Below are 24,404 nucleotides of genomic sequence, written 5' to 3'. Positions count from 1 at the left end.
CGACACACCCACAAACAAGGTCACGGTTTTTGCTCCAAATTCTGCTGTATTCTTTACAGTTCAGGAAGCAATTACAGTTCTGTTCCAGTTCCACTGGAGTGCAGAGAACTGCCCACCCAGAAAACAATAGGGCACCAGGGAATGGGGAAAGCAGGGTGTAACTACAAGGATGCAAATTAACTCCGCCCATCACAACAGCCCTCATTTATCAGCTGTTAGCCATCACTAATTAACTCAATTAGATTAAGAAAGGTGCTTGTTGCCTTTTAAATAACTCCAAACTCACTTCCAGAAGTCTCAAAGGAGATTGTTTAATGTATTCTTACAAGTGTTTTCAATGGTTTTAAATAAATCTGTGTATGTCCAACACAAACAACATTATAATATTCTAAATGTAACCTCAGAATGAAAGCTATTTGTTGATTTTCTGCCATATTTCTCTAGTCTAAACTCATTAAAGCACAAACATTCCTCCTGGAAACACAAGTTATAACGTGTTTTAATCTGTGCCGTGTTTAATCTCAGCACTGTAATGCTGTTTATTTGGGTTCCAGTATTTTGTAGTGGAGTCTGTCTGTAAACATAGCACTGAATATCCACATTGGAACATGTTTTTCTAGTAATTTCACAGCAGTAAAAGGAACTTTCCCCATTGAATTTAACCCACACAAACACAAATACACTAGTGTACAGAGTGGAGGGGTAGCCATCAAAGAGCCCAGTGAGCAGCTGGGTGTTAGGGGCCTAGCTCGAGGGCAGCTGAGTCAAGAAGCAGGACTTTAATGTTGATGTTTGCCACATTTATAATAACAACAACTGGGTGGGAATAACTGGGATTGGTATTAAATGTGTTTTTAGGAATGTACAAGTATTTTCAAATTTTCTGTTCATTATTTTACACTAAATTTCATCAATTAAATGATTCTGCACCATAATTATTATTATATAATCAGACTTTTCTACACAGCACCTTTTTAATACTGAATATTTTTTCAGAATCTATTAAAATAAAAGGATTTCAATCTGAGACAATTAATAGAGGCAATACTTTTGATAATTACCATTTTTTTTATTATTAATTTTGTTTTGTCAAAATAATTACACGGGTGTTATTCACTGGTGTGACAGAGGGGTTGTGAAAGTTGTTGTGAACCAACTGAAACCAGGTATCACACACACACACACACACACACACACATGCACACTCACACGCAGAACTGCCTCCAAGACTAAAAGCTATAATTAGGGCTTTTATTTCCTTTTCCTGCTAACCTTCAGCCACATATTGTAAACATACACACACATACACGTCCAATTTGGTAAATGATCCAGAATCCACAGCGTAGCACTTCACCTTGCCAACAGCCATGGCGATTCATCACCATGGAAGGTGCTAAAGTGTGAGTGTGTGTGTGTGTGTGGGTTCCAATGGCCTCCAGAAAGGTTAAAAACTGAAACTGCACAGTCACTGGCTTCAAGACAATGATCCACAACACACGTCAAAATCCACCGCAACTAAGTTAAGAAAAAGCTGAAGCTTTTAGAAGGACCCTCAATGTCCACCCACTTTCTTTAAAATATCCGAAAGTATGGTGTAAGAGAGACCATTTTACAAAAAAAATTAATAAGTTGCGAATGTTGTGTATTTACAGAATAGTTTGGCTAAATCCAGTCATTCCAGTTCAGAAGAAATGTAGCTGTTTAAAGGCAATAAATTAAAAAGCACTTTTGTTCAGTGCATGTTTACATTAAGGTGTGAATCTGGAGCCCACCAACACACACTGTGAAACAAGACCACCTGTTCAGTTTTCCATTCGAAAACACGGGATAAAATGAGCCGTTCTGAATCTGCTCCGATGAGGCAAGTGCAGAGACTTTAGATTTGCCCCGCCCTCTTGTCTGACTCTGTCCAATCACAGCACTGGACCTGTGTTTATGTGAGAGCGCAATGACAAGGTCAAACGCAGCAAAACCGATGCAACAAGTGCAGAGAAATAAGAGCACTGAGTAAAAATGGAGAAAACGAGAACAGAGAAGAAAGAGAACTGAGCAAAAACAGCTAAAATACGGAGCCTCTGCTCCTCACTGCTGTGCGCTCGGGGTCAGGGTGAACAGCGAGCGGCTCATTATTATTTAAAGGTACAGGTGCTGAAAGCGGGAGTTCTGAACAGGGCTGTTTACACAGGGGGAGAACGCTGCTGTAGGGCTCGTGGGGTTTGGACCAAAGCAGGTTCCACTGTGGAGAAGAGGGGGATATCTCCTTTAAACAGAGACACAGACCCAACTCTTTCAACCTTTTGCACTGTTTAACAGTTCCTTCAACAAACCTTATCCAGATCATCAGCTCTTTCCTAAAATCTTAGAATCTACAGCGGACGAGCAACAGAGCGTAAAAGCGGAGGATCTACAGCAGCCCACATAAAGCACAGAGATGAGGGTCTTTCAGAATCTCTCGTTTTTTAAAGAGTCAGCAAGTCAAGGTCACACACCATCACTCCCTGCCTTCAGCCGAAAGCTTTATGTGCCTTTAAACTCTGCAGAACTGCGGCTGTATTTCTGCCACCCTCCAGATCACCTACACTGGACATTATATTACGGACGTACACCGTGTCTTCTCACTGCATAAAACACTTCTTTAGCACAGGATTACAACTGTGAAAACTCCCCCAGCTCTGCGTCTCTCTTTCTACTGCGTGGATTATTAATAAATGTGGGCTTTATAGTCAAGCTGCAATGAATATCCAACTTGTGTATCTTGTTGGTTCATGCTGAAAAGAATTCATTGCTCCAGCTCATTTAAAGGGGACAGATTCTGCTCATTTTCTACAATGAAACACAGTCCTGGGTTTGGTGTTTGGTCAAAAACGTGTTGAAGAGGTACCTGGTCCCGATTATCAGCTCAACTTGAAACTGTGTGGTGGGGCATATTGTTAATGGTGTATGAGTGAGTGAGTTACAAGCCCAATCCTTCTTCAAAAACAGGGGAGTAAACAACGGGATCAAAAACAAGACTGACATACACTGTTATTTCTTCTACACAAAAGATCACTTTGAATTAAATTTGATTGTGAAACCAGTCAAACGTGTTGTCTCCAAAGGAAGCTAAACTCTGGAGAGAAATTCTGGCCCTGTTCCCTGAAAAAAGAACCGGCGGCCATTTGTTTATCTGAGTGGAATTACAAGTAGACGAGAACACAAACCCTGCAGCAAGCAAGAAGCAAATCCCTGCAGCTTTCCCCTGCCATGCCGCTTCCTTAAAAACACGAGTGAGAGGATTACACCCCGCTGGAATGCTTTACCTTGGGCCTGAGGGACAACAGCATTCAGGAGACTCTCACTGCTGGGAGTCTGGGAGCAGAAAGGACTAACTTAATGCCTCAATTTGTTCAGTCAAATGCTTCCTCACAGTTTTGCAGTAAATTTGATTACTGAACAAGAAAGACAATCTAGTATTCTTCAGTTTAAAATTGAGGAGGGAATATTATAAGGTTATTCTGCCTATTTTTAAACAACTGCACTTTACTGCAAGCAAAGAGGCATGTAATAATATATTCATTAATACATGCATTGATTATTATTCCTCATATCTTCATGAAACAACCTCAAGATCAGCAGATTTCTATCTCTAGAATGTTTCTCCTTCGCAGCCACTGAGATTGACCATTGCGACCATTCTTTAGGAGAGTAGGGGCAGAGGTCAGGAGAGGGTCTAAAGGGCTGGCATGCTGTACCAACGCCCCGGCTCCCAGTATATATGTTAGGCCAACCTGGTGGTCCCCGATGCCATTGCACAAGACTACTGTCAATGCAACAATGCTTAAGGCCATTGGTTCAGAGAGCTGTCAATCACTGCGTGAATTTCGTTACGGATAATGACAGGCACCAACACACCACAGATCACCTCTCTGTTTATGGCATGTCATATCGCTGCAAAACAGTTACTCAGTACATGAGCTGGTGCACAGTGACACATTTCCTGTAATGCAGATGTAGATTTTTCAATTTCAACAAGCTGTGTAAGACAAGTCTGTCTTCACCATGTGGAAAAGACAAGATAATTAAAACTTACAGAAAGACAACTACTGGACCGAGAGTATATTCTCACTGAGAACAACAACATGCTTAAGTGTACAGTACCTTTTTTTCCTCTGACAGTGTTTGAGATAGGGGCTACTAACAAGGATTCCTTGGAGGACAGGCCTTCTGAAGACCCCTCATACCTCAGCTGCAGCCTTGGCTTTGAGAACTAACGTGAGTTTCAAGCCAAAAAAATAAGAACTTCTATGATCTTGGGACACCACTGAAGTCCAAATATTTGCCTAGTTTGCAGTTTGACAGGGAGCCTTATCAGAAGATGCCAGGCCCTGGAGCGCAGGAAGAAAACTTGAAAGACTTGAAACATAAAACAGTGTTGCTGCTTAACAGAACTTACAAGAACCTACAAAAGAGAATGGCTATGGCATCCACCTTTCCAGATGTTTGATAACAGGGGTAGACTGGAAGACACTGACATCAGCTCTGAAATCTAGGCTGGATTTAGACTCTATGCACTTATGTCTGTTCTTACCGACTGGGACAATCGGACTTCTGTGGGTATTTAAGTATGTGCCAACTTTTGCTGTGTGATTGGATGGCATTCTGCCACATAAACTTTGCTGAGGTTAGGTATTGATGATGTATTATTAGTTCTGCCACTCCAACTCTTCCCAAAGGTACTGGATAGAGCTCTGACACTCAATTCCACTGCTCCACAGCTTTATATCCCTATAGTTGACACTTTAACAACAACAAAAAGCTACAGAAAAGCTGCAAAATGCAATCACCATCAAACAAAAAACTCTTAGCTTTGTCAATATTATTAATTTTAAACTAATTTTAAAATTGAGTGAATGAACTGACAACAGCGCCCTCTAATGACAGTCAGTCAGTGACAGATGCTGTAAATAACAAATTGAAAATGTGTTTACAAATCATATCAGTTAATGAAATATATATATATATATATATATATATATATATATATATATATATATATATATATATATATATATATATATATATATATGCAAGGCAAATAAACTACATATAGTATGGTATAAACTTGAGGTGGAATTACTATATGTTGCCTACAGTTTCCACACAATGCTTCCATCTCACGCAAACTGGTCAAATCAAGTCTATGTCCAAGGCCATAGAAGTGACCAAACCGACTGGCCCTCTGGACCCTTCAGAAATATTTGGACATATTACACATTAAATTTCATCCACATATTTTGAGGCACAGTCACTATGAGCTTTTTTTGTCCCCCACTCAAGTCCAGAAGCCGGAACTGACAAGTTTAATTACGGAGAGATATTCACTCCCTCGCTTCCAATGACCCCTCCAGCAGACTGTAATGGGAGTTGGAGCTGATGAATAAATTGATTTTGTTCACGAAGCCCGCCACCAGCAAATTTTCTTCAGAACTTAAATGTCACATCACAACGAGGATCAACCTCAGTGCCATCTGCTTCTGCACCGTTCTCTCTGTTTTGTCCATTCCGTATTTGTACACAATGCATTTGTGAGCACCACTTCTAATGAATTCAACTAATTTAAGGCAGAACCCATTGTGGATAATCTACTGGAAACCAATGGGATGCTCTGGAGCAGCCGCACATGAGCCTACTGTCATTAAACCCAATGCTGAATGTCGGCCGGAGGGATATGAAGCCTCCAAGCATTGAGCTGAGGACCAGTGGATTGAGTTGAGCTTCCAGAACCAATCATCTGGCATCAGAACCTGCACTCACTTATGTTTATGTGGTTGAAAACCATCAAATCCTCACAGCGATGTTCTAGTATGTAGTGTAAAACCTTCCTTATAGAGAAGAAACTGCTACAGCAGCAAAAGGTGGGAAAAGTCTGTATGGATACAGTGTATCAAACAGTCAAACCGTGTAACTGTCATTAGCTATTCTGTATGACTATTATATTATTATTATCAATCATAAATTATTATTAAAATCAAACAGCCAAGAGTACTAAGCCTCAGGCTGGATTTTAAATTGATGCCAGAAGTGGTAGTGGCAGTACAAATAAAGCATCATCAGCAAGGCATAATCAACACACTGCACGTTCAAACACAAACTAAATAAAAAATAGTTATGTAAATGAAAGAGAAATAATATAAAGTATAAATAAATAAATCAAATAAACATAACTTGGAAAAAGTGCCAATGAGTACACTGCTAATTCCTGGTAGTAGAGCACCACCCTGTGGCCTGTTCAGCTGAAGCTTTACTTTAATATTGTTGTGACTATTATTTAAATTAATGAATATTAGTGTTTCACACAGAATGGCGGCAGGATCGGTCTCCGAGACCCTTCGTAAGCACTCATATTAAAATAATAATAATTAGTAATAATGCACTGATATGGAAACTATTGATAAATATCAGTGATATCTACACAGATATAAATATAATATAGAAACAAATGGGGCTACAGTGTGACATTTGCTTCTGAAGTATTATAATGCAATTTATAATAAATAAAAGGCATGTTTTAACTCTGTGTCACACGCATAATAAATAAAATCAATAAATAAATAATCAGATTAGTTTATATATATATCTTAAAAGCCAGTTATATATGTAAATAAACTTCCACACCAATATAACTCCCCAGAGCCCATATATAATGACCTAGTGCACTAATATTATTATTAAGATTAATTTTAATACTGTGCTATCAATTATTAAATAAAAATATAAATAATAATCATTTAAAAATATATAAAAAATAGTTTGTTATTGTTTTGAAACTATTTTTACATTGATTTATATTTGTGTTAAAAGTCCTAGCTCAGCACAACGCGCCATACTGAAGTGCGCTCCCTTGTAGTCTACACTCCTCTTCAAGAACACCCTCAAAAACATGGGTCACGTGACCAGGGGGCCCCCAAAAAACTTCTGCACACGACGGAAGAACCTGAGAACCGCTCTAGACCTGCCTTCTGTGGACCTTCATCCGAGCTCCTCACACAAGCTCTGCATCCATATGCCCCAAGAGATACCCCCCCACTCATCAAGTGGCCCCTCCGAGATTTACGTGGACCCTCACCTGCCTGTGCGGCCACGCCGCGGAGAGCCAGAGCAGCGAGGAGGAGGAGGCAGAACAGAAGCGAGTCCGGCTCCATTGGACCCGAACGCGGACGGGAAACACGGGTATCCATCTCACGCGCTCATCTCCAGTGGTCGTAGGCTGGGGTGGGGGGTCTTGACCTAACTCTCCTCCGTGCTCTCGCGCCCGTGAAATATCCTCCCGCGCCGCGTGTGCGCGCCTAAACGTGCGTTTGCCGTGCGTTTAAAGCGCGTTCACGTCACCGACGCTCCGCGAAGAAGCGCTCAACTCGCCTCGCGGTCCCTTATAAACACGGGCGAGTTTGGGTCCCGCCCACCGCGTACATGATTGGACGACTGACTGTAAACCCCGCCCCGCCTACTCACTTTGTTTTGGTGTTTTAAAGTCATCAAAACAAACTGTAAACCAGCCAGAACATTAAAAACAAGCTACTGTTTTCACATGGTGTCTGTTTTATCAGCGCCACTGACCACACAGGAGCACTTTGTAACTGTACAATTACAAACTGTTACAAATATTTGGCTCTGCATACTTTAATATACCCCTTTTCCTCAGCGCTCAGGACCCCCCACAGAGCAGGTGTGATTGGGTTGGTGGATCATTCTCAGCGCTGTAGTGACACTGATGTGGTGGTGGTGTGAGTGAATCAGACACAGCAGGGTCTACTTGAGTTTTTAAACCCCACGTCCACCCTAATCATTCTATAATTACAGACTGTCCATCTGTTGCTCTGCGTACTGTTCTACAGAACCCAGGACCCTCAGAAGACCACCACACATCAGATAATTGCCCCCACCCCCACCTCCCAATTTACTAAAACCAATGCATTTCACTCACCGTGCCCTGGGACCCTATTGCCCCTAATAAGATGTCAATAGAACTTGGTCCACACAATTTATCAGAGGTCTGAGTCTGAAGCGCACTTGGAGGGAAGAAGGTGATGTTTGTCCTATTCCTAATCCAACAGCACCATCTAGTGGCAGCTCATACACACTCATATAGGCACAACTAGAGTGCTGCTTATGATAGAAGCAGACAGTGCAGAGTGTATCTGACCTCGCCGTCTCCAGCACCCAGTGTCCAAGTGATAAAAAAGTAGAAACACAAACGCAAGGTCATAGTAGAACCCATCTTTAATAGACTTTACAAATGGATATACAACTCTAAGGAAAGGGACTGAGGGGCAGGGGGAGAAGAGAAGAGAAGGAAATTAAATAAATTCTTAATAGCGTCGTAGGCTTATGGCTGAGTGGTCCAGGAGCCCAGTGCATGCGACCAAATCAGTCTCAGTCTCTCTATCTCTCGCTTTTTTTATACACAGTGCTGGTGTCCCAGTGTTGGCTTGCGTACGCTTGCGCATGCACACATCGGTAAAGCTTGCAGGCGTTTACTTATACGCATACGGAGAAAAAGAAGACGAAAAACATTCTCATCCGAAACGGTTTCTTCGTTTCGGCCGCGGCGAGGGAGTAAAGCGGATTCGGGAAGCTCCCAGAAAATCGAAAAGCGCTTATTCAGCAAGCGAGCATGGAGCGCTGAAGGAGCGTTGGACTGAGCAGATGGCCTAATGCACATATAAGGACTTCCACGTCTAGGAGCTTGAGCAAACTGTGCCCTATTCACTATATAGTGCCCTATTTTGGGTGCCACCATTTTGTAATAGTGTCTGAAAACCTAGTGCAGAATTTCAGTGCCGCCAAACAATCCCACAATGCACTGCGCAAGTTAGTGTACATGGGTTGTACACTAGTGGATAGCAGATACCCATAATGCACCACGTTGCTTGGTAAAAACATGCATGAGTTAGTGTCCGAAACCATCCGCTACTCTCCAGAATCTAGTTCCCTATAATAGTGCACTGTATATTGAGTAATTCGGAGAACAGTGAATAGGGAGCCATTTTGGACACAGCTTGGGCAAGGTTGCCACGGTAGTCTCGGGGTCCTGGGTTAGATCCTCTCCTTAGGTGAATATGTGCGCGTGGTGTTCTCCCAGTGTCGGTGGAGGTTTCCACCGGGTGCTCGAGGTTCCTCCCACAGTCCAAACACAAAAACACACATTTTTTTTTAGATGAACGGGTTGTGGGACACTGTCCACGGGTGTGTCAGAGTGTGTCGACACTTAGCAGAAAGTAGTAGTTACAAATGGATGGATGGATGAATTAAAAATATGGGTGTCATACCGACTTCAGCGCCCTACTGGGAGCCCCCTCTCACTGTGTGCACTTGCTGTGGGCTTTAACGGACAACATGAGGGTGGGAGCTTGCAGGCTGTCGCGGTCACAGAGGCACTAGCACGTGAGATGACATCAGAGAGCGCGTCTTATCGTTGCCGTGGATACATTTCCTTTATTCCTTTATTAATTACATACTTCTATTATTATTTTATTTTATTGTTATTCTTTGTTCTTTTGTTTTGAAAGCACGCTGGATTAAAGCAGAACCAGCTGTAAGAGCGATCGAGGGCTTCGGCAAAAACGGCCCCGAGCTAAAAAAAAGAACAAAAATAACAACAACAATAATAATAATAATAGCAATAAAACATAAACAAATAAACAATCAAAGACAAGCCGACCAATCCCACTCCAAGACCTTCACTCGAGAGCCGCACGTTGGGAGCCACAGAGTGGTTAGGGCTCTTTTGCCGTTTGGAAATGACTCTGGATTTTGTCTCTGTGGCGCTCGAGGTTCGTGGGCAGCGTCCGGCTGCGAAGTCGCGGCGTGCAAGAGCGGCTAGCGCAGCTGACCGAGGCATCATCTTGCATAGTTTTTAATGAAGTCCTGCACTTTGCTCTTGAAGTCCTCCTGGGAGAGAAGAATGACACAAAATAGCTGTCTACTATTTCCATATGATTTCCACTGCTGGTTAAAACATCACGTTGTAATTAAATTAATGTCTAGTTTTCAAAAAAGTAGCTGTTGTAAATTGAGAGCACACATCCCTGTGAAAGCATTTTGGTAAAATACTTGTGATAATCTTTAATAATAATAATAATAATAATAATAATAACAACAACAACAACTGAGATAATAGTGACAGTGTATGACACTCCATCTATACCAACATGGTGTGTGTGTGTGTGCACGTTCACCTTGTCCCGTAAATGATGCTCCGCTGCGTCTATGTTCAGTGGGTCGTCGAAGTTCAGAAGATCCTGTGCAAAACAAGCGAGCGCTTTATTTCAGAGTAATGTGTTCATTATCCTAATCTCTGTGAGACACAGCAGGCCTTCGGACAGCTTTGATAAATAAAGGGTATAAACAGTGCTGCAATTTCCAGACGGTAACAGCTACATTTATAAGATATTTTAATATAATCACAGAATCTGAATCTGTGTTAGAATTAATAAAGTACATATTAAAAAAACAAAACAAAACTGTAGACTACAGAAGATATATATACAAATAAATAATAAAATGGGGGGGGGGGGGGTAAAGAGAGAGAGATCTAAACGGGGAAGAGAGAGAGAGAGAGAGAGAGAGAGAAAGAAAGAGATCTAAACGGGCAAGAGAGAAACAGATCTAAATGGGGAAATATATATATATATATATATATATATATATATATATATATATATATAGAGAGAGAGAGAGAGAGAGAGAGAGAGAGAGATTTGTCGAGATTTTATGTCACACAGCTCTAAAAGAAAAGCGGCTATCAAACAACTCAGTGCGAGAGCCACGAGACAGAGCTCAGGTCTTAGCGTCATCATCGCGTTCTAGTTGCGTACGGACTTTTAACAGTAATTTCTGGAGCGGATGTATCTCGGGCTCCCTATCCCCCCCTCCCCTTCATTTCTCATAAAACCTTTCAGACTTAATAAACAGCTCTAGATTCGGAAAATAGTCCTCAACTTTGACGTTCCGTTTACCTTTGGTGTTATCTAGAACCCGGCGCACCTGCTCCTCGCTGTACACCCCGCTGTACCCGCCTTCTTCTCAGTGAGAGAGGAGTCCGAGGAGTCGCACTCGTATTCCGACGCCGAATTCTCGGACTCACTCCCTGCCGCCTGTCGCCTGTGACTGAGACTGTGACTGAGACGGAGACTGAGAAGGAGACTGAGAAGGAGACTGAGAAGGAGACTGAGAAGGAGACGGAGACGCTGGGGGTTTAGTTGGTTTAGATTTTTTGGCGCGTTTGTTGGACTTAGCCTTGTTTGCCGGCCTCTTAAACACAGGCTCTTTCCCCTTCGTTTCCTCACTCAGCACCTGTTCTCCCACCTCCATTTCAGTCACCTGCTCTGCTCCTACATCCCCCTGTTCCTCAGTGCCCTCCTGACTGTCCGCCTGCACCTGATCCCCATTCCCTTCACCCTCACGACCACTGTGTCCTTCTCCATCATTCGCCCCGAGCCCGTCCGCGTCTCCTTCAGCCGAGGCCTCCGGCTGATTCCCGCCGGCGGGAGCTGTTTCGGCGTGACTCGGTCCGGGCTGAGGCTCTGCGGCCTTATTCGGACAAGATCTCACCAGATGTCCCTCTAAACCACACCCAAAACACTTCATAGTTGCAGTCGTGGCATAAACTACATAATCAAACTTATCAATCCTAAACTTTATGGCCAAATGTAAATCCTCATCATTATTTTTTAAAACCATGAACACCCTCCTCCTGAACGAGACGACATGCTGCAGCGGCGGAGATTTACAGCACAAAGGGACTGTGTGAATGATGGAGACAATCTGACCGTGTGGGGAGAGCTTGCGCAGTAACGTCTCGTCTTTAACAAACGGGGGGAAGCTGCTGAGGATAACTTTCCTCGCCGGATTAACGAGGGGAAACACCGCTGTGTGTGTGTCTTTCAGAACAATGCCCGTTTCTACCAGTGCGTTCACCTTCTCTACCTTCATCCACAAACATAACGATGGCCCCCTTCATTCTAGAGGCCGTCTGAATAGCGTCATGTCCCACCACCGCCCCACCGCTAAACTACACTCCTCCACCGAGCACTCCACTCCAACCCGCACTTTGACGCCATGCCGGCGAGTAAGTTCCTCTAGGCCCATCCACCCCATACCCCCCACTACACCCTGCCGAGGCTTAGAGAAAAACCCCTCACCCCTCTGTGCCCAAACAATAAACAAACACACTACAGACAAAAAACTAGTGAAAAAAGAATTGGAAACCGTAAATAAACCGAAAAAGATCCGGTCGCTCTCACAAACCGCACTCCGCTCACTCGGACGCCCACGCATGCGCAGAGAGAGAGAGAGAGTGAGAGAGAGAGAGAGACAGAAACAGAGTAAGCGAATGAAGAATGAAGCTGAAGAAAAAAGAAAGAGAGAGAAAATATTGTTTCAACACACTCAGAGGAGAACACTACTTTCTTTCAAAGACTGAGACAGAGACAGAGAGAGGTGGCACTTACAGTGAAGAGTGAATTTAATCCCCACACTACGTCCTGAAAGAGAAGACCGTACATTAACTCGGGGGTGTACTCTGTAACCCCTACAGAGGGTTTAAATCCTTTAATATCAGAGGGTCCTGAGACGACGGCGGGGGTCTTACCTTTAATGTGCGCGTTGGAGCCCACCCTGTGCCGTCGATGGAGTGCTCGCGCAGCAGGCTGCAACAAAGAAGTGCACATTAAAGGGACGCTGGAGTGACTACAACACCAGGAGGGTCACCCCTTTGTTATGAAATTAAAGTAACACTAGGTAGTAATTTCACCTGAAAGCTACAGGTTTAAAACCCCACCCCTGGATTTCAGGACAGTGCTGCAGAAGTGTATTACACCCTGCTACTGTAGGGGGAGCTCAGGGGTGTGTACTACAGCTATAACAAGAGGATATTTATCCACGTGGTTCTGAGGCCACACCACGAGGGTTTCTCAGTGCACAGTGACGTTTCAGTGTGAATACAAACCCGTACCTCAGACAGATCTCCCCTGTTTCTGTGATGTTCGGATGCCATATTCTGGTCAAGCACTTAACTTTAGGAGGCTGGAGAGAGAGAGAAAGAGAGAGAGAGAGGTGAGAGAGAGAGAGAGAGAGAGAGAGAGAAAGAAGGAGAGGTGTGAGAGAGAGAGAGGTGTGAGAGAGAGAAATAGGGAGAGGTGAGAGAGAGAGAGGTGTGAGAGAGATAGAGAGAGAGACAGACAGAGTTGAGAAATACAGGTGTGAGAAAGAGAGAGAGAAAGAGTGAGAAAGAGACAGAGAAAGAGACAGAGAGCGAGACAGAGAGAGAAAGAGAAAGAGACAGAGGTGTGTGTGAGAGAGAGAGAGAGAGAGAGAGAGAGAGAGAGAGAGAGAGAGAGCAGGCAGAGAGAGAGACAGGTGAGAAAGCGAGAGAGAGAGATGCTGTTATAATTCAGTCTATTCCAAACTCTTCCACCTTAAAGTCCACCTTAAAAGCCCTTAACCAGACCACACACTGTAAAGACCCGAGCAGGGCACTCACCACCATGTTGTAGGCTTCGGGGACTTCGATCTCAAACTGAAACTTCCCTCCCTGGTAGTAGCCTTCGTCTGGAGGGGTTAAAGGAGAGGAAGTAGTCATTATATTTAAACCCTTGTCAGTTCTGTGGCTCTTTCAGTCGCTCTATAAGAAGCACAGCGTGGATCAAGACTCAACAGCTTCCGTTTACAACCCCTCCATCTCCAGCGCTTTCTGTTTCAGCCTTAAAGGAGCAATGCTTTTTAAAACAAAAAGTCTTTAAAGCAACACTATGTAGTTTTACCACATTAAAATTCGAGCTCTGAAATCACCGTGTTGATTCACAGAGCTGTAACAGGGAGAATCCAGGCTCTCTCACTGATACTCCAGGCTCAGCACTGCAGAATCCCCACTGTGTAACTTTTAGAGGAGGGTAGGAAACCCAGCACTTCCCCCTTCATTTCAAGAAAGTGCTGTAAAATAAGCTAATCTTACACAATGTTGCTTTAAAGTGTAGCTCCCATGAGATCCGCAAACTGCTTTAAAGGCCACTAGGTGTCAGTGTAATAAAAATAAAAGGCTGATCGCTCCTTTAAACATAAGAGTGTTACACTTTAAATGGAATCTAATGCTTTTCCACTGGGCAGCGGGGTCCATGGTCACACTTTCTCTCACTTTGTCCCTTTGCCAACAGAGCATGTTGACCTTGGGCCGTTAAAACACACCCACCGAGAGCTCTGATTGGCCGGCTGCTGAGGGACCTGCCTTTATCTGTGTATGGTTAGAGCAGCTGGTCCAGGTCTGATTCCCGTGACTCCTCATCGTGGAAGGGGGTTGCGTTTGGACAGTTCTGGGGTCAGTGCTCACTGAATAGAGGTTAAAGAAGCTGTTCTAAATGTACAGAGTTTAAGGACAGTAGTCGTTTACCTGGAGTGATGGCCAGCTGAAAGTGGTGGAGCTTGTTCACATCCAGAAATGTGACTTTACAGGTGTCTACAACACAAATAAGACACAATGTCTACTTAAAACACAGACTGTATCCAGTAAACTGGTTCATCGAGGACAGAAATAGGGGCGTACACAGTAGAGCTGCACCAATCTCACATTATTTTGATTTTGGCTATTGATTAAATATGAAAATTTCACAAGCGTGTGCACCACCCTGAAAGCCTTAGCTCTAAGCCAATGGAGTTGGATGGCACCGTGGGAACTGTAGTGCTTTAGAAGTATGGCTGTAGTAAACGTAGGCTTGTTGGTCTTTACATTTTATGGGTGTTTGGTACCAGCAGAGTGCAGCGGGGGGTAGTTAATCAAACCTGTAGTGTTTGATGTGCACATTCAATGTGTTTACACACACACACACACACACTACCATCATCCTCATCAAGTCCACCACAATGTAAAATAAGATGTTACAATCAGAACATCTGTGAAAACAAGTTAAAGAATAAAGAGAGACAAATTGATATAAACTGGTTCACTCACTCGGAAGGTTGGCCTCCAGCTCTGCAACCTCTGTAGAGTAAAATAAACACAGCGCATTCAAATATGGCATTAATAAACCCACTCACAGGCAAGTAACAGGACCCCGTTACAGACACATTTTAGTACAAATCGTGTAGGAAATTAATTTGGAGCAGGTGTGTTCTCTCCGGGTGACTGTCTGTGAGGAGTGTGGTGTGTTCTCCCTGTGTCTGTATGGGTTTCCACCGGGTGACTGTCTGTGAGGAGTGTGGTGTGTTCTCCCTGTGTCTGTGTGGGTTTCCTCCGGGTGACTGTCTGTGAGGAGTGTGGTGTGTTCTCTCCGGGTGACTGTCTGTGAGGAATGTGGTGTGTTCTCCCTGTGTCTGTGTGGGTTTCCTCCGGGTGACTGTCTGTGAGGAGTGTGGTGTGTTCTCCCTGTGTCTGCGTGGGTTTCCTCCGCGTGACTGTCTGTGAGGAGTGCGGTGTGTTCTCCCTGTGTCTGCGTGGGTTTCCTCCGGGTGACTGTTTGTGAGGAGTGTGGTGTGTTCTCTCCGGGTGACTGTCTGTGAGGAATGTGGTGTGTTCTCCCTGTGTCTGTGTGGGTTTCCTCCGGGTGACTGTCTGTGAGGAGTGTGGTGTGTTCTCCCTGTGTCTGCGTGGGTTTCCTCCGGGTGACTGTCTGTGAGGAGTGCGGTGTGTTCTCCCTGTGTCTGCGTGGGTTTCCTCCGGGTGACTGTTTGTGAGGAGTGTGGTGTGTTCTCCCTGTGTCTGCGTGGGTTTCCTCCGGGTGACTATCTGTGAGGAGTGCGGTGTGTTCTCCCTGTGTCTGCGTGGGTTTCCTCCGGGTGACTGTCTGTGAGGAGTGCGGTGTGTTCTCCCTGTGTCTGCGTGGGTTTCCTCCGGGTGACTGTCTGTGAAGAGTGCGGTGTGTTCTCCCTGTGTCTGCGTGGGTTTCCTCCGGGTGACTGTCTGTGAGGAGTGTGGTGTGTTCTCCCTGTGTTTGTGTGGGTTTCCTCCGGGTGCTCCGGTTTCCTGCCACGCTCCAAAAACACACGTTGGTAGGTGGATTGGAGGCTCAAAAGTGTCCGTAGGTGTGAGTGTGTGAGTGAATATGTGAGTGACTGTGTCCTGTGAAGGACTGGCGAGCCCTGGTGTGATCCCACCTTGCGCCCAGTGATTCTGGGTAGGCTCCGGACCCACCGCAACCCTGAACTGGATAAGGGTTAACAGACAATGAATGAATGATGTGGTAAAAAAGTAATAACAATATACAATTTAAAAAAAACTAAACAAAACATATATTAAAATATTGAGTCTCTAAGAACCTGGAGCAGACACAGGAACAGAAATATATCCATGAGGTGAGAGAAGATGGATGAATAAATTATTACCCACAAAAATAATCCACCTGAACCACCTGAGAGTGGTGGGCCTCTGTAAGGGAAATTGTAAGTATGCAGAGCAATATAGGGACTAAGTCTTCGATTGTAAAACTACACGGTGCAAACCTGCAACATCTTATTCAACAAAACAAGCAATGGACCCCACATTTATTACCGCTGCATTATAACAATAATCTGAATTTAATGAAAGCAATTCTGCCTTCACTTCCTACTGAATCTTCAGAGAACCTTAACAGAAAATGATGCTGTAATATCATTGGTGCCAAAATGCAACAACAAAATAAACAGCACATTTAAAATCTGTGTAACTGTATAGCTTTAAGACACTGGACCCTAGGTGCGACAACCTCCCTCAGAGCGGGTAACGCTATCGCTGCCCTTCGCATGTTATAAATAGGGCTTCCTTTTCTAGACAACACCCAATGACCCTCACACACTTACTTAGTACACACCAGCAGTGATACAATGCTACATGATCCCACAGTCAAAACATTCCCACTCCCTAGTGGTGGCACTAAACGGAATGAAAATGTTATATCATGATTATCACGGCCCAAGTTATCGCAGTTATTAGTATCACCATGGATTTAGAAAGAACAAAAAGTACTTAAACACACACTTAACCCACTCCAACATATTTTAGATATGGAACAACAGATTAGCTGCACTGTGTACTATGAAAATGAACAAGAATCCCTGTTCTTGTATTTAGTGACTCCCTTCCATAAAGCGTCCCTCTCTCTCTCTCTGGTGAACTGACCACAGTGCCCTCGCTCTCACATCCCTCTCTCTCTCTGGTGAACTGACCACACTGCTCTCGCTCTTACATCCCTCTCGCTCTCTCTGGTGAACTGACCACAGTGCTCTCGCTCTCACATCCCTCTCTCTCTCTCTCTCTCTCTGGTGAACTGACCACAGTGCCCTCGCTCTTACGTCCCTCTCGCTCTCTCTTGTGAACTGACCACACTGCTCTCGCTCTCACATCCCTCTCTCTCTCTCTCTCTCTCTCTCGTGAACTGACCACATGGCTCTCGCTCTCACATCCCTCTCGCTCTCTCTGGTGAACTGACCACAGTGCCCTTGCTCTCACATCCCTCTCTCTCTCTCTCTCTCTCTCTCTGGTGAACTGACCACACTGCTCTCGCTCTCACATCCCTCTCGCTCTCTCTGGTGAACTGACCACAGTGCCCTCGCTCTCACATCCCTCTCTCTCTCTCTCTCTCTCTCTCTCTCTCTCTCTCTCTCTGGTGAACTGACCACAGTGCCCTCGCTCTCACATCCCTCTCGCTCTCTCTGGTGAACTGACCACACTGCTCTCGCTCTCACATCCCTCTCTCTCTCTCTCTCTCTCTGGTGAACTGACCACACTGCTCTCGCTCTCACATCCCTCTCGCTCTCTCTGGTAAACTGACCACAGTGCCCTCGCTCTCACATCCCCCTCTCTCTCTCTCTCTCTCTCTCTCTGTCTCTCTGGTGAACTGACCACAGTGCCCTCGCTCTCACATCCCTCTCGCTCTCTCTGGTGAACTGACCACACTGCTCTCGCTCTCACATCCCTCTCGCTCTCTCTGGTGAACTGACCACAGTGCCCTCGCTCTCACATCCCTCTCTCTCTCTCTTGTGAACTGACCACACTGCTCTCGCTCTCACATCCCTCTCTTTCTCTCTCTCTCTGGTGAACTGACCACAGTGCCCTCGCTCTTACGTCCCTCTCGCTCTCTCTTGTGAACTGACCACACTGCTCTCGCTCTCACATCTCTCTCTCTCTCTCTCTCTCTCTCTCTCTCTCTCTCTCTCTCTCTCTCTCTCTCTCTCTCTCTCTCTCTCTCTGGTGAACTGACCACACTGCTCTCGCTCTCGCTCTCACATCCCTCTCTCTCTCTCTCTGGTGAACTGACCACACTGCCATCTCACTCTCTCGTCCCTCTCGCTCTCTGGTGAACTGACAACACTGCCCTCGCTCTCACGTCCCTCTCGCTCTCTCTGGTGAACTGACCACACTGCTCTCGCTCTCACATCCCTCTCTCTCTCTCTCTCTGGTGAACTGACCACACTGCCCTCCCTCTCACGTCCCTCTCTCTCTCTCTGGTGAACTGACCACACTGCCCTCGCTCTCACATCCCTCTCGCTCTCTCTGGTGAACTGACCACACTGCTCTCGCTCTCACATCCCTCTCGCTCTCTCTGGTGAACTGACCACACTGCCCTCGCTCTCACATCCCTCTCTCTGGTGAACTAACCACACTGCTCTCACTCTCACATCCCTCTCTCTCTGGTGAACTAACCACACTGCTCTCACTCTCACATCCCTCTCTCTCTGGTGAACTGACCACACTGCTCTCGCTCTCACATCCCTCTCTCTGGTGAACTGACCACACTGCTCTCGCTCTCACATCCCTCTCTCTGGTGAACTAACCACACTGCTCTCACTCTCACATCCCTCTCTCTCTGGTGAACTGACCACACTGCCCTCACTCTCACGTCCCTCTCGCTCTCTCTGGTGAACTAACCACACTGCTCTCACTCTCACATCCCTCTCTCTCTCTCTCTCTGGTGAACTGACCACAGTGCCCTCGCTCTCACTGGTGAACTGACCATACTGCTCTCGCTCTCACGTCCCTCTCGCTCTCTCTGGTGAACTGACCACGCTGCCCTCGCTTTCACGTCCCTCTTGTTCTCTCTGGTGAACTGACCAAGCTGTCCTCACTCTCACCTTCCTCTTGCTCTCTCTGGTGAACTGACCATACTGCCTTCGCTCTCTCTGGTGAACTGACCAAGCTGTCCTCACTCTCACCTCCCTCTGGTGAACTGACCATACTGCCTTCGCTCTCTCTGGTGAACTGACCACGCTGCCCTCGCTCTCACGTCCCTCTTGCTCTCTCTGGTGAACTGACCAAGCTGTCCTCGCTCTCACCTCCCTCTTGCTCTCTCTGGTGAACTGACCATACTGCCTTCGCTCTCACCTCCCTCTCGCTCTCTCTGGTGAACTGACCAAGCTGTCCTCGCTCTCACCTCCCTCTCGCTCTCTCTGGTGAATTGACCACGCTGCCCTCGCTCTCAAGTCCCTCTTGCTCTCTCTGGTGAACTGACCACGCTGTCCTCACACTCGTCCCTCTCGCTCTCTCTGGTGAACTGACCACACTGCCCTCGCTCTCACGTCCTTCTGGCTCTCTTCGGTGAACTGACCACGCTGTCCTCAGTCTTGCGTACCTCTGTCGAGGTTAACATTCAGCTTCTTAAAACTTTAACCTCAAATGTTGCAAACAATTGCACGTTGATTTCTACATACTGTACCTTTAATAAGAAGCCGGTCTCTGATGGACACTCTATGTGAGGCATCTTGGGATCCTGCTGGACTTCCGCCGGCCCTCACTCCTTCCTCCCTCTTCAGCTTACTCGCCAACGTCAGCATAGCTGACCACCGCACATGCGTGCCCCCACACCCACCTGCAGAGACAGTTCAGAAAGCATCACGTCTGGAAGCATTCAGACTCACAAACACCACTCCAACTCATCCCAAAGGTCTTGGCTGGAGCTCAGTCGGGCCAGGGAACACAGTTCCACTGCTCCAGAGCCAAATGATGTGTTTTAATAACCCTCTAGTCCACCCCTGCCATTGAGAATGGTGAGTTTAATCTTATACTCAGAGGATTAGACATCAATCCACAAAAGCATTAATGAAGTGAGGTGCTGAAGTTGGATTATTTCTGAACCACAAACACCTCTCCAGCTCGTCCCAAGTGTAAAGGACGCTGCATCTCGTCAGATAACACAGTTCCACAGACGGATGTTGTGGTTTACAGCTTTCTCGCCCACGCATGGCATTGGGCATGGGCCTGTGTATTTGTTGTGCATATATGAGAATATTCACTAATAACACAGGGTGTCTACAAACCTTTGGACACAGTGTATAACCAGTGTAAGTCAATAAGAGAAAAGACCAATGATTTATTTCAGCACGTTTCCTAGCCATAAAAGCCCAGCTACGACTACTTTCATGAACATTAAAACACCTAAAGTAGTTTGGACATTTAATACGGTGTGGTAAATCTTCCCATGTCCAGATTTAGCTTTAGCATTAGCTTCAGTGACACAGCTTTGCCGGCTACTGCTAACATGCTACGGTTTAACACTGAGCTGACCACATATTTGAGTTTATTTCAGTCCTCGTGACCGCGAACTCGTACAATTGGTGTTTTAATGCGACTATCAGTGCCAAACGAGTCTTTAAAATAGCCCCGTCGTCTCAGGCTGACTTACCGTTGCTAGGTAGTTAGCCGCCGGCGCAAGCTAACGCTAACGTTCAGGAAACTGCCACAGCTCGTTTAAACCATATTGAACTCCCCGTCACAGACTCCAGGGCGCTTTACACAACGGAGACGGTAAAATAACACCTTCGACGTCCTATATCCTGTGGTTGGAGGTATTAAAAATGAAGATTCAACAGCGCTACGTTTGTGAGCGCCTCCAACAACCAGCAGCGTACCGACCCTCACATCACATACTGTCAAGAGTTCCGCCTCAAAGCCGAGGCTATCACCGGGGTTTGGGTTTAAAAAGTGGATTTCTGAGGGGGGAAACGGTGTATTTTAATATGCTATATCCGGAACTCACTTTTGGGGATGTGTACTTTCAATATAATGTTTTATATCACCCGCAGGGGCATCATAGGGCGTTAAAACTTTGGTATTTTGTGGGGTAAAAGATGTCATCAAATGTACCGCCCCGTTATGAGGTAATGCCCTTATTTCAGAAGCGGTGAGCTGCTTGAAATAGCCACCTTAAAGAATACAGTATTTTTAATACTGTAATAATGTTCTGCATTTTTTGTAGTGATTTGTTGTATCCTTGGACGGTTTAATTATATCCCAGTAAACAAGGAACGTCCCTGGACGTTCAAAATAGGTCTAAAAGTAGTCTGTCCGTCAAGGACATATTTTAAACGTCAACGGACGTCCAAAATCCATCTTAATAAGTTAGTTAAGTGGTGACCAATCGATAACGTCAGTGGACGTCCAAAACGCGTTTTATACAAGTAGTTTATTTCGGGACCAATTAATAACGTCAATGGACGTCCAAAATACGTCTAACAGTCGTCCTTTCAATGTCTGTGTTTGGACGTCTTTTCAACTTTCATTTTCAACCTTAAGAGAACGTTGATTAGACGGCAGTCATTACGTTATTTCAACGTTGAATCAACGGCTAATTGTTTACTGGGATGTGTGAACTGTGGGAACAAATATTGAAAAGCAAGTAAACAACAACAAAAAAGAGAAAAAATGCTCACTCCAATAAATAAATACCTCCCTCTAAAATGTACATAGTGCAGATTCTGCAATGCTAAACGACAGGGACTGAGAGTTACAACTCAGTGGAGCTGCCATTTTAAGATTAAAATACTTCTATCTGGAGTCTAAGGTCACCATGGCCATGGCCAGATATCAGTCAGAGTGGTATAAACCCTCCAACACTGGGCTGTGGGTCAGTAGAACTGTTCTCTTTGCAATGAGTTGGAGTGGTGTTTGTGACCCAGACCTAATCTTTCAACATCAGTCTCTGTGGCCGATTGCCATCAGATACATATAGTAATGTATCAAAATCTGGTGTGGATGAATGGAAGTACGTTTTCGGCCTCTAGGGGGCAGTAAAGGTTTGTTGTTCAAATCCTTCGTTAGTTTTTGACTGGTAGATCATATAACCACTGTCCAGATGGTCCTTCTTTCTTCACGTGGGGTCCGTGGTCAGTCGTGTAGTGCACTATTTTGGGGTGCAGCCATTTTGTAGTAGTAAATCCGAGTGGACAGTTTTTTAGTGTATTCAAACAATGAACTGCAAAACGTAGTGTGCACTAGCTGATAGCACGTCACCCATAACCCACTGCATCGTTTAATAGTGATTTATATAGTAAATGGGGAGCCATCTCAGACACAGGGTAGGTCAGATTGTCAATGTGGTTCCACTCCATGTAGCCCAAATAGGCTAAGCAGTCCAGTCAGGACCTGCTAACATTTTCTTATTGTGAATTTCTCATTAATTACAGTTCCTTATTTTAAAATATGCAGAAAGCTAAAGCTAACCAACGGTGTGTTTAGAATGTTCACCGTCTGCACAAAGTAAGTTAATCATATTAAAATAACACTTTTGGACATGTAGTGTGTACATCTGGCCTTGTGTCTGAGCTTAAACAGCAGATGGCAGTGTTGCGCTATGTTAACAACAGTAGGAACAGCGGTCCACAGGCTAATCAGAAGCTGTCCAGTCTTTCGTCCACTCAGACTTCATGGTATCCATGATTTTACACTGATCATTAATGTTATGTTAATTCCAGACATGCTAACACTGCTTTAAAGTGAGCTAGCCTCTTATTTACACTAGCCTTTACTAGAATACACAATGATCAACACTGGTCATGGTGGGTAGCTCAAGTTGTGAGCTTTGTCCACTATAAATCTGTACAAATTTTTAGGGATAATACTTGCTCGTCCACTTTGCTCATAGTAAAAGTGATCAGCGTGTGGAAGATCAGCTTCCATTTTCCTATCACTGCGTAAAAGAAGCTCCAAGTTGTAGATCAGCTATTTAAACTAAATGCATCTGGAACAGCATGGAATCATATCATTCAATATGCCACTGTTTTTCACTGGATGGCCACTCCCCTCTCAAAGTGACCACTGCAGAAGTTTTGGGTTGGTCAGCAATACTGTGTGACAGACAATTCAGGGACAGTGGCTTTAATTATTCATCTGTGACTGGTCCGGTCTATAGGCTAATCAATCAGGCCGGCCGAGTCTGGACGGGTTTATAGGAGACGGGGCGGGGGGCTGGTCCTGAGTCTAATCAATCACTCCAGATCATGTCCGGTCCCTTCAGGACCCAACACAGACAAGCCAAGCAGAGTATACACACACACACACGCACTCAAATACTTTTCCACTGACAAGGACCCACTGGTCACATCATTAGAGACACCTCATGCTTTTATGCAGTGGCCACTTTATTGGAAACACCCCCCCTGTGCTGTCGGATAAGTGGCCACTTTACTGGAAACACCCACATTTGCGTCCCAGACATGGTCGCTTTATTGGACAGGCAACATTGTCTGTCCACTATGTGCTTCCATAAAGTGGCCACTTTATTTGAAACACTAGTCTTGTGCTACATTGTAGTGGCCACTTTACGAGACACACCTACCTTATGGGTCCAGTATACCATACACCAGCAGGCAAAAGTTTGGGTACCCTGTGTGACATGTATTTCTGGCTTTCTAACTAAAGCTAGTTGGAAATTTAAAGAATAATTGCCACTGTAAGCCAAAGCAGATTGCTATAATATTGATATGATATGATAAATATTGATTGAATTATTACCATCCCAACCCCCAAGTCGTAAAGGAGACACAAAAAGGTCAATATTGACTATTCCTCAGTATCAGGTTGAGTACTATATTCATAACACTTAATAAATTTAGTCATAAATTGTTATCAATACCTTATACAAACTTATAGAAAAGGCGTGTAGCTCTGGAGCCAACACTGAGGCAGAGATAATTACATGTCAGAGAAGGTATGAGTTCATAATGTCAGGTTTTATGACACACTATAAGGCACTATAACAAGGTCCTGGTTATGAATCTTCTAATAATGCATTAAGGTACGTGACTGTATGAGACACGGTTTGGGGGTAATAATGTAGGGCAAGATTTAGAATCAGAAACAGGCTGGTGTCCTGTGTGTGTTTGTGTACCAGTTATATATCACATTGTGGGGACCTAAACCCATTTGTACAGACATTGTGGGGGCTTGTCTTCCTTGTGAGCACCACCAGCTGGTCCATCATTTTATTTGTGAAAGCTGGGATAAGGTTAGGGTTAAGGCTAGGGTTAAGCTAGTCCTACGTCTGGAAATATGTATGATAAGTCTCAACAAAATTAATGGAAGTCTAGGTAATGTCCCCACAATTCACAGATACAAGATTGTGTCTCTATCTGTAGAAAAAGCAGAGATAACCTCCATTGTCAAAGACCTTAAAATGAACCTGTGT

At 44.8% G+C, this 24,404-nt stretch overlaps 2 protein-coding genes across 2 annotated transcripts in view; both read right to left on the bottom strand.

The window, feature by feature from the left end:
• The window catches only part of LOC136687437 (receptor tyrosine-protein kinase erbB-4-like), a 98,731-nt gene extending 91,493 nt beyond the window's left edge, over nt 1–7,238 (bottom strand). The window contains exon 1 of the mRNA XM_066661842.1: nt 7,106–7,238. Coding sequence (XP_066517939.1) covers nt 7,106–7,217 — 112 coding nt within the window. The 5' untranslated portion in view covers nt 7,218–7,238. The remainder of the gene's footprint in view (nt 1–7,105) is intronic.
• A 1,020-nt stretch (nt 7,239–8,258) lies between these two features.
• Nucleotides 8,259–21,053, bottom strand: ube2f (ubiquitin-conjugating enzyme E2F (putative)). The gene is made up of 10 exons (XM_066662286.1): nt 20,625–21,053; nt 19,659–19,811; nt 14,984–15,013; nt 14,426–14,491; nt 13,523–13,590; nt 12,995–13,065; nt 12,632–12,689; nt 12,492–12,524; nt 10,218–10,280; nt 8,259–9,930 (listed from the first exon to the last, which is right to left on the bottom strand). The coding sequence occupies exons 2-10, from the start codon at nt 19,774–19,776 to the stop codon at nt 9,880–9,882; spliced, it is 558 nt and encodes a 185-aa protein (XP_066518383.1). The 5' UTR covers nt 19,777–19,811; nt 20,625–21,053; the 3' UTR covers nt 8,259–9,879.
• Nucleotides 21,054–24,404: the final 3,351 nt, after the last annotated feature.

Source organism: Hoplias malabaricus, chromosome 2 (assembly GCF_029633855.1).
Source record: "Hoplias malabaricus isolate fHopMal1 chromosome 2, fHopMal1.hap1, whole genome shotgun sequence".
NCBI classification, from domain to species: Eukaryota; Metazoa; Chordata; class Actinopteri; order Characiformes; family Erythrinidae; genus Hoplias; species Hoplias malabaricus.
Note: the sequence above shows the minus strand (reverse complement) of the source record. Positions and strands in the feature narration are given on the sequence as shown.

Excerpts from the sequence above, each read along its gene's own strand:
- ube2f (XM_066662286.1), bottom strand. The coding sequence starts at position 19,776 with ATGCTGACGTTGGCGAGTAAGCTGAAGAGGGAGGAAGGAGTGAGGGCC. Across the intron at positions 10,281-12,491 it reads GATTAAATTCACTCTTCACT|GATCTTCTGAACTTCGACGA; the intron begins GTAAGTGCCACC and ends TGTTTTGCACAG. Across the intron at positions 9,931-10,217 it reads AGCATCATTTACGGGACAAG|GAGGACTTCAAGAGCAAAGT; the intron begins GTGAACGTGCAC and ends CTTCTCTCCCAG.